The 11377-nt window shown below is 34.3% G+C and overlaps 1 protein-coding gene across 1 annotated transcript in view; it reads left to right on the forward strand.

Annotated features, from left to right (window-relative positions):
- Nucleotides 1-4007, forward strand: part of Cacna2d1 (calcium voltage-gated channel auxiliary subunit alpha2delta 1) — a 366878-nt gene extending 362871 nt beyond the window's left edge. Inside the window, exon 38 of the mRNA XM_090332896.1 lies at nucleotides 21-4007. Within this exon, the coding sequence (XP_090189022.1) occupies nucleotides 21-137 (117 nt within the window). The 3' untranslated portion in view covers nucleotides 138-4007. The remainder of the gene's footprint in view (nucleotides 1-20) is intronic.
- The last annotated feature ends 7370 nt before the right edge of the window (nucleotides 4008-11377 follow it).

Here is an 11377-nt window from a genome sequence, read left to right on the forward strand (position 1 = left end):
TTGTTCTTCCTTTCTAACAGGAGGATTATACCGACTGTGGTGGTGTTTCTGGGTTAAATCCGTCCCTGTGGTCTATCATCGGACTCCAGTTCCTACTACTTTGGCTGGTATCTGGCAGCAGACAGTATCTATTGTGACCTCCCAAGCCCTCGATCTGAATCAACTCCAGACTCTGACAAAATATGAGCCCTCGATGTCATTAGGGCCAATCGTGGAATCAGCAGTACCTTAGCTGGACCTCTACCGCGACATAATTCTAAGGAACAGGTTCATAAGCACCCACTACTGGCTGCATGTCAGGATGTCAGATCCTCCAACTTGTGTGAATGCCGCATCATCTATGTATAACATCAAAGCAAAACTCTATATGTGCTCTGTTGGAAATGTTGAGTTTGCTGTTGCATTGGTGATTATATGTACAAGGGCTCCCCATACAATTGTTTGTGAATCATAAGAAAGGTCTTGATTTGGACCTGGAATTTCAACTTGCTGCAATTCTACCAAGAAAATCTCTAGGGTGGGGAATATTAACTTTTGCCTTCACTTACTCTTCTGTTAAAAACGTAATCCATACCTGGAATATCCTTCCTGAATAGAGACCTAGAAAGAGAAAGCAAGAAGGGAGAAAGAGAATTCTATTAAATATTAATAATGGCTAATTTTCTACAGAAAAAAAATGCCATGAATAAAATGCCTTATAAAGAATGTCTTCTTGCCAAAAATAAAACACAAACAACCATTAAATTTCAGTGAGGTGATGAATTGATGGTTTGAAAATAATAACCAAGATATTATTAAACTTAAGGTGCTTGAGAGTGAAATCTGAACGTGTGACGTATTTCCTTATAAATGTAAGCCCTTAAATGCTTGGATGTAATGTTTCTTTTGTTCCCAGTACAGTTATGTAGTGCTAGCCAGATATTTAAAAAATGCTCTAAGAAAAGCTTGTTGGGGGGAGGGAAGTGTTTTTCTTGTGATATTGAACTTGGGTTACCAAGGATATTGTGCATGATGCTGCTGCTATTTTAACTTTTTGGTTTGTTTTTCTCTTACTGTAGAGTGTAGTCCATTGAAAAGTTAACTGAGTGACATTATTGTCATGTAAGAATCTGAACTTTGCCGTGTAAATGCACTTAAGTCATCTTTTAAAATGTGGTTAAACTACTCTGAATATACTGTGCAATATAAATACTGAATGACTGGGTTAGGTAAATGGTGAAATGGGAATTAATGAATTTTATACAGATTCATGCTTTTGCCTGAAAATCCTATGTACAGATATTTTAAGTACATAAATCAGATCTAACACATTTATTTTTTTGAAAAGTACATATATGTTTTCAATGAAGATTCATCCTTGGTTTCCTCTTTGTTCATCTTGACAGTAGCATAGACAATCCAGAAAAGGTTGCTGTGGCTTTTGTTCCTCTATTTTAAATGCTGTAATTATTTGGCCAAAATTCCTATACAATTTGATGAGGGTTTTGCAATAGTCAGAACAAATAGGAAACCTTGAATCTATATGTATGCACATGAACATTTGATTGTGAATAATAAAATTTGTTTTTATACAGCCTCCTTGGTGGAAATGGCTAGTGTAGTAAAACAGGTATTTCATTATAGATGAATATGATAGAAAATCTTATTTATGTTTTGAAAACTTATTTTCAGGAATAAACAGTATTTGAAGAGAGGGTAAGAAAACAATGAATGTGTATTTCAGAATAGTAAATATGCTAAAAACTAGAAGGTTGCAGGTATTTTTATGGTTAAATGATTTTTTTTCAAACATGCCACATAATGGTGTGTGTATATGCTGGAAATATTCTTATAGATCATTTTCAAATCAAATTATTTATAGTATCCAGCATGCTTTAACATGCTTCACATATCAAAGATTTAACCAATTCTTTGGCATAATTATTGTTTTTTAGCTTTGCATATATTTGTAATTTTTCCCTGCTGTCAGAATATCCTATATATTTCTTTAAGAATTTTTTTAATTTAAAATGGGGGCAGGGGAAATGAAATCACTTTGCCAACTGTTCATCTATGAGTTGACATCAGTACCATTCATTTCTGTGTTACGATTTTATAATCCCTTCATAACTGGTATTGACTATTTTAGAAAATACCAAAATGATTGCAAAGTGATGATATGTTTAAATCATGTTGTGTGTTGTTTAAATATGTAAAACTTACTGTTAACCTTTTTTTCCTATACTACTTTAAAATCATAAAAGTATTAGAAAGGAGATCTTCAAATATAAGTTTATTAGTGTGTGTTTATGAATGATGCACAATAAAACAATCAAATTGCTTCTAGCATACAACAAACTACCTTAAAGTTATGTTTAAAATCTCTTAATTATTTCATAGCCAATGTTATTTACATGTGTTTTTTTCATCAACTACATTATTGTGTTTACCACAGTGAAACTTGGCATCTCCTGGCAAAGCCCTGTTTGATTGGAGTTATATATCATGATAACCATGTAAAGGGTGACAAATGGAATAGACCATGCTCTCTAAGTAAAAACTGTGTGATAGATACCAATCTTCATAGTTTTACCACATTACTCTAAAAATGAGAACAACACTCATCCAATGAAATGCTTAAATTTACTATTGTTCTGTGAATTCTGTTGGCAAGATCTTAAATTATATAAACATTGATATCCAAAGACTGAATAATACAAGAGATCAATTAGAGTTTGTACCTGTTTTTATTTATTTAATTTTTGCTATATTCCTATTGCTTATTGCTGTTTGTCAGAGTCAAAATAAATCTTACATTAGTATTGAGTAGCAAGAACGAATTTTGCATAAATGGCCTCATCATTTCTTCATTTGAACAACCAGCGTTACTGCCAAACACCAGTCGTGGTCCATATTTGTAACAGGTTTTTAACATGACATAGTTAGCAAGTTTGATTGAAGAGATTTTTAGGTCTGGGGCCTATGAGATTTTAGTATGATCTTTTTTCATGTTTCTAATGCTTGAAGCATTATTGCTTACCTTGAGGAAATAATTTAAAGAAACAGTGTTGCTGCCATTTGTAAGTTTTCCTATATATAATATTCCTTTTATGAACTTTAACACTGGCCTTATGGGGTTCAAATAGGCAGTATCCCTTTTAAGTGACCTTTGCAACCCAAGTGTTACTTGCTTATTTGATGGTGTCCTGTGTTTTACATCTCATTTAAATATTTGTCTTATGTTTGCCAAAGCTTAAATTCCATGTCTTAATTTAAACCTTTGAAGCTGTTCCGCTGATCTTGTTAGTTGAGATTGAAATGTCAAACAGAATACAGTTGAAACTAGCAAGACATAGAAATTAGTGACTTTTTTCACACTTTCCCCAATCCTATACTATACTATCTAGAACTTTAATTATTTGCCATAGCAGAATGTTATTATTCAGTGAATAGTTATTGTACAGATTAAGTCACTAAAACAAAAATATTGAGCATGAAAAACAATTCAGAATTTTGAAGAATTGGATAGCCCTTGCCTACCCTACAGGATCACCTATCTTATTTTTTTATTTTATAAAAGAAATAATCTCAAAGAATTCCACAGAGTTGCATGGGATACTGTCTTGTATAGATGCCAGTTGAGTTTATAATGTGACCTAGCTATGCCAACCTTTCTGTTATGCTGTACAATTGTTAGATCTTGCTTCTAGCGTTACTTCTAATGAAATAAATACTCAATGTTCATCCGTGCAAAAAGCCTTGTGGCTTTTGTGAACCAGAGCTCTTTTTTCCCCTTTATGATTGTTCTCTTGACCCTTTTGTGGACATTAACTAGCCTGATTAAAATATTTTGTAAAAATTTGTATAATACTGTTATAAAAATATTTATAATCCCAGAAAACGTTGTGTTAAATCTTGTGCAAAAAACAGTATATTCAGAATAAAAGTTTATCATTTAAAGTCACCAAGCAGTTTGAATTATTGGCTTTTGAATGATCTGTCTTTGTTGAAAGGTGCAGAAGAATCTTTCAGAAATGTGTGTTTGGAAAGTAATTCTGGTGGAGAGAACTCTTGATTGTGGAAATAAACTTTGTTAGTGAAACATGCATTAATGACTTCAAAGCTCAGTTCACAAATACAAGCACTTGCAACTTCTTCCTGAATCTATGACCTTCCATGACTCTGCTTTTTGCACTGAGGCCTTTAGGAACTTGATAAATCAGGCTTTGATTTATTAAAAAGTCTATGTAAAAGTTTCCTAGGCAGAAATAACACCTCCCCCCTCCTTTTTTTAAGATCTTAGGAAACGTGTCCCAAAGGAAACATTAAGGTATATAAGATATAAAGACTTCTAAAAGGAATACTGAGCAAGGTTCTTTGTATAATTACACCAGTCACCATCTTCCTATGTTTGCTAGATCATGAGCCTGCTGTTATGGGCAAGCTAGTGTAACATACATTTCAGTATTTCCCTACTTGGCTTTCCATTCTGGAGAATCCTGCAGAATAAGAACTCAATACCGGGCCGGGAGTTTGGCCTAGTGGTAGAGTGCTTGCCTAGCATGCATGAAGACCCGGGTTTGATTCCTCGGTATCACATACATAGAAAAAAGCTGGAAGTGGTGCTGAGGCTCAAGTGGTAGAGCTCTAGCCTTGAGAAAGTCCAAGGACAGTGCTCAGGCCCTGAGCTCAAGCCCAGGACTGGCAAAAAAAAAAAAAAAAAGAACTCAATACCCTGGTGTGGATGGAACATAGCATACTAGTAACAATGGTGATGATTACTGGAAAATGTGGCCTATGTCTGATCAAGGCATGTTAACAGGAAAATCCCTTAAAACTACAAGGTAGATAATCTTTGTTTTCAGAACATCTGGCTTCATTCTAAACTAATATATTTCCTCAGTCAATCCACTTACTCCCTTGGGACCCTCATTTCCTTTATTAATCATCTAAATCCCTGGGGCCTTGCTTTATGAACATATCTTTATCAGGCACATTCAGCCTCACATGTCTGTAGCCCCTTTGTCCCCTCTACCTGCAAACACGTTCATAATATCTTTCAGTTAAGCCAAACAAAACTTTCGAACATACACCACTGCCCGCTTCCCTTTAGCATGTCCTAAATTTATATGATTGCAAGTTCAATGTCTGGAGTGTCTGAGTCGTGAAAATGTCACATATCAAAGTGAAGTAACAGCACATCTATACAAACTGCTATACAAATCAATATTGCTATTTGAAGTTATTTAAGTGAACTCTATTTTGGACAATTTTAGGAAATATAATATGATTGGCATAATTAGAAAATACAACTGATTCTACTTAATGTTGCATTAATATGGACCCATAGCCATTACAATGAGTTCAATGAAATCCCTCAGCACAGGATGTTGTCATATGTAACACACTTAACAAAACACTTCTTCAATGTGTTTACCAAACAGTAGAAGAATTTTTTCTACTACTTTTAAAAATAAAAACATTCACTCTGATTATTCATGATGAATAAAAAATTATATATTATATGAATAATATATATACTTACACTTGTAAAGCATTTTCTGACTTGTCTCTGGTGTGTAGATTTTCCCCAAACATGATTAATCATAATTCATTGGGAGCCACATGAAATATTTTCTTAGTTTCTTCAAAAAATAAACATAAAAATGTAAACAAGTTTATCATGAACCTTATATGGTTGGGAAAAATGATTTAAAATAACTTTCTCATTATACTGAAAAACAAAGAAAATGTCCAAGATAAACACTAACTAAATCAATTAAGTTAACAGATTCTAAGACATGGGTCCCCTGTGACATAAAATACATTTTATTTGAAGCAGCCAAGGAAAATTATCATCTATAGCCACTAGCTCCTTTCTCAAAACTTAATTAGAAACCCAAATGGACTGACACTTTTCTTTCTCTCTATCCCCTCTCTTTCTCTGAAGGCCTAACTGAGGATGACAGCCCAACAGGAGGCTGGAGGGACAAAGGCCCATGAGTGATATTTGCATTTCAATACAGCCACTCAGTGAAAAATATAGGCTGTGGGTTGGAAACCACTAAAGCAAAGAAAATCAGTAGAACAGAATAGTCTTATTAAAATAGGACAATTTTATTACATCCTCAAAGAGCATAAAAAGAATGTTTAAATATTCAGAAAAGAATATGATTGGGAGTTGCATTGAAATAAATGAAAGCAAAATACATTATAGTTCTAAAGCTGAACTGGGCTTAGTGTAAAATTCTCCCAAACTATCAAGCCTTAAAGAGTAGTGGTAAGTATGAAGATATGTTCCAGTGACCATTTTCTTTCAACTAAGCAATGCAGAAAGTTCTACTATCCCCTACTCATCTACTTGAATTTTAATTCAACAGTGGATTTAACCATTAGACCAATAGGTTTTGACCTAACAGATCAGAGCTTACAAAATCTAATATTCTCTCTATAAACACCCCACCCTTTCTGAGTTGTGTTTTACTAATATAGGTGTTTCTTAACCTAGTTGACAATAAAGATCAACTATTACAGAAAGATATGTAACATAGTAAAACATTATCCTGTTTTAAAGAAAACATTGGGGGTAAGTTAGTTGGGCATTTTCTTCTTTTATTTTCAAGAATAAAGTGAATGGTTACATGTCAGAAATAGTTTGAGTTATATTGATATCAGCTTGATAGGATGGAAACCATAATTTAATTAATACCAATTGTGATAATTTTCATTTTATCAAAATAACCCCTTAACACATGATTTATTTAAATGATCATATTTTTAAAATGGAACCAATTACAATATGCATTCTTGTAATTATAATGTTCCTAACTGAAACTTCTCAGGCCAGTTAATACCCGGGAATAGAAATAATTACCTGGACAACTCAAGGTTTCCCAGGATCTCAAGTTTAAAGCTTGGATACATGGGATTCTTCTCTTCTTTTACTTCTCTCATTGATAAAAAGGAAAGAGTAACATTAGGAGGTAACTAAGAGTGTGACATCTGCCTTTGATAGCCTATAAGGTCTATCCCCACATATTGACGATTGTCTCAATTGCATGCACACCTATATACTCAAAATGTTTATTTATGACCATTACTTTCAATAAAAGAAATTATACAGTATTTTCTTTTCTGAAAGGGGATTTGGTTATTCTATCCCAGTCCTCTTGAACTTCACCTTAATATTTATGTAAAATTAAGTGCTCTAAAATTCAGCTGTCTCCCAATATACTATGCTTCAGTCCTCACCACTGTCCCTTGTCCTCAACACTGTGAACCTTCAGCACTAGAGTGGTACCATGTGAGAGATCATTTTGCACTCACATGAATTTTCCTGTTTTTCACCATGCTACTGACAGCCAGTTATCTCTGCAGAGTTGCATCTATGCTCTTGAACACATGACATGTGCTAAGGCCATGCCCAGACATGGTACTATTGTCTCATGGTTGGTCAAAGATGTTTGCTAGAGAAGAGACAAATTAGATACGCAATCACATAGTCACCCTAGTAACTGTGAAAAGAGACTGAGTTCAGTTATACACTGAAAGGATTCTAAAAACCATTTAGTACTCTATAAGGAATTAGCTCCAGAAAAACTTTTCTCTTAGATTCATTCTATCCCTATCCCTTTGCTGAATATAGGTAGTGAAAAAAATTCTATTCTCTACAACTTAGACAACTGCTGAGGTCTCTGAGAGTGTAGAAAAAAATGTTTAGTTATTGTTAAATAATGTGATCCAAATATCTGGAGAGTATGATTTAAAGCACTGCTTACTATTTATAGTCTTAAAGGTAACTCTGGAATTCATTTGCAATGCCAATAAAGTGTGACTTTCTAAAGATGAAGGCATAAAAACTATAATAAAATTGTTTATATTCTAGTACATCTGTATTCAGTAAAAATAACACAGAATGTGACCATATTTACATTATTTATTCCAAGACAAATATGTGATTTTATTTTAAGATTTTATGTGATCAAACTCTTAAAGTATTCCATGTGAGTATCATGTTAGTAACCTTAATCTATAGAACTATAATCTTTAGAAATTATTTTAAGCTCATGTATTTGAATTTAAGTTCTTTCCTAATTAAGTAAATAGATTGAAAAGTAGAAAATCTTTAGTATGAGCAAACTTAGCCAGTTGCAATGGTTCATACCTGTAATCCTAGCTACTCAGGAGGCTGAGATCTGAGAATCAAGATTCCAAGCCTGCCCCAGCACAAAAGGTCCTGAGACTCTTGTCTCCAATTAACCTCTAGAAAAAGGAAAGTGGGATTTGGCTCCAAGGTAGGGCAGTACCCTTGCGCTGAAGAGCTCAGGGACAACACCCAAGCCCAGGGCTAGGGCAGTAGCCTTGAGCTGAAGAGCTCTGGGGCAGTGTCCAGGCCCAGAGTCTGTGCCCCATGAACCCCTCCAAAAAAACCCTCCTGTTTATACTGTAATTGCTTAGAGAAAAAGGACAGGAAAAAAAACCCTTTTAAACTATTTCTGTCTTACAAAAAAAATGTAGCAAATAACACTTGATTACATTTTTATTTTAATATCCTTTCAGTCTTAAAGTATGACAAATAGTGACACATTTTAAAGCATAATTACACATCATAGATAAAAGTAAAACAGTTATTTGTTTAAATATACCAAAAAAACTCCCATCATCTGAACATGTCTTATATCACCAAATTCCCAACATTTGTGAAATGAAATGTGATAGTCTATATATGTTACATATTACATTACCAATGTCTACCTTCAATAAAATATCATCCAGCTTCTATGTCATGTGGTATATGAATTAGACTAATTTTAATTGACTCCAGATGCTAGCTTCTACATGGAATAATGAATCATCAGCTTTTCACCATTGTCTAAAATGAGATATGTGTACAAAAGAAATAAATAAATAATCACAAACCTCTAGTTAGTGACTATACGAGGCACAAATGCAGAGGAGGAGACTTTAGGACATAGCCAACTAAATAATGAGCTAAGTAAAAGGTAGTCAGCCAAAATGCAATGAACAGATGTCTAGAAGTCAATGCACCTGGTTTCTGGCCTTGTCTTTATCACTTTGTCACATTCCAGTAATTAACCTTTCTCCTTTCAGCCCTGATAAAAGTAAAGAAAGAATCAACCATTACAAGAGGTGAACTGGCAGAAATAGGCATACCTAAAAAGGTATTTGAATATTTGAATAAATAGTAATAGTAAATCATCTACCCAGTGAACAATACAGAAAAATTAACCAAATGAAATCAATAAACACAGAGTAATGATTTGAGCCAAATCATTAAGTGTCTGTATATAGAAGGTCAGCTAGAAGATAAAGCAAGCAAAAGGACAGATAATACATTGAATCATGTAAGATCTGTAGTTTTCTGGAACAGATATGACAATGAGGAAATCAGTTGTGTTGAAACATAAATATTTGATTTTCTTATTTCATCCTGTAATATCAATATGTAGTCAAAGATGAAAACTAGTAAATAAATTAGCAATTTGAAAATCTGGCCCTTCACCTGGCATGTCCGAAGACATTGAGTTGGAACTCAGTTCTGTTATGAAAACAGAGCTACAGTAATAACAAAGTCACATAGAGAGAGCTATCTCTCTGTTCTAATGTTAATAACAAGTCCAAGCAAGGCGTCAGTGGATACTAAACTTAACTGGTACTACCATATTATTAAGTACACATCACCCTTAGTACTAAAAGAATATCGTGGCAGAGGGGAAAATAATGGGGAGAGAAGCTTAATTACAAATTTCAACATCAGAAACTTGTTAGGAAGAAACAGAAATCCAAATAATGTTTGGGGAAAAATGAAAAAGTCTGGTGTTACACCTTTCTTGGTCACTCCATCAATAAAAATCAGTTAATAAGTCATTGCTTTGAGTACTTTGTGCCCCCAGGAGCCATAGACATCCCATCAGAGCATACTCTCAAGCCATCCCCCTTCATAGGTTTGTTTTAATTTATTATGTTCTCCAAGACCCACAGCATTCCCCAGTTACCTCTTTCACAGAAAGATTGAGCACAGTTATGATTGAGCACAGTTATTGTGACATGTCCCTCAAGAATGAATTTGACTGATGTTATATAAAGAGTGCATTGAGAACAGGAAAAAGATGGGGAGGATAACATTTGGGATGGAGCGTGTGTGTATGTATATGTGTGTATGTGCACACACGTGCATGCGTGCTACTTGAGTTTGAACCTAGGGTCTTGTTCTTGCTTTCCTTACTTTCTCTAGTAATGCTCTGAACAAGACTGAGCCATGCCCCCAGATTTGCATTTGGATGGCTGCTTAGGGGATGGACTCTCACTGATTCGCCTGCCTGGGCTAGCTTCCAACTTTGATTCTTCACATTTCAGCCTCCTGTGGAGATAAAATTACAGACTTGCTGGGCATGGTGGCTCATGCCTGTAATCCCAGCTATTCAGTAGCCTTAGATCTGAGGATTCCATTCAGCCTGGGCACTACAAAGTTGAGAAACTCTTATCTCCAATTAATCTTAGAAAACAGGAAGTAGGACTGAGGCTAAAGGGTAGTAGGGATGTAGCCTTGAGCTGAAGAGCTCAGGGACAGCCCCAGCCCTCCTCCCCCCCCCCCAATTACAGTCTTCAGCACTGACATCCAGTATTTTGGTACTGAAGTATGACATAGTTTATTAGAAAATAACCCTGTATAATAGTTATAAAAATATTAGCCTATAAAGAGTTAACTACATAGGTTGTACTATATGGACTTATTCCATATTTTAAGATTTACTGTTAATATATTCAAGCACCAAGTCATTTACAATTTAATAATTCACCAGTATTATTTAAGATGTATGGGATATTCATGAGCTTTGGAGGAAAAGACATTAAAACTGCAATATTTTAAGCCAGAAAATAAAAACACATTTTTTTTCTTTTACTGAAAACATACATCTAGTTGACAATATTTTTTCTGATGTTCACCCATATGGTTGAGTCCTAAGTAAGCCTTTAAAGACTTATGTGACATGGTACCATTATTTAGCTTAAAATTTTGTTTTTCTCTGAATACAAACTGCATTTGTTTTAACAGAGGGGTGAGGAAAAGCTTACTCTTCACAAAGGGGTTCTTATATATTTTATATTTATCCAATTATTGATAGAGCGAAGAAAATACATTAAACATTTCTCTTCTCTAAGAAACTGCCAGTCCATACTGTTCATTTAGAATGGATAGGTTTTTGTTCATTTGGAGCACAGAATGTGGCTCCAGGTCACTGCAAAAGTTTGAAAAATTACCCCAAAAATATTTGAATTAACAAAGCAAGTATATTGTGTGGATTCATTTTCCTTTCAGAAGAAGTCATTCATTTTACACTCAGAGTAGCACAGTTAATTTATCACTGAGGCTTAT

Source organism: Megascapheus bottae, chromosome 5, assembly GCF_031878675.1.
Source record: "Megascapheus bottae isolate mThoBot1 chromosome 5, mThoBot2.hap1, whole genome shotgun sequence".
Lineage (NCBI taxonomy): Eukaryota > Metazoa > Chordata > Mammalia > Rodentia > Geomyidae > Megascapheus > Megascapheus bottae.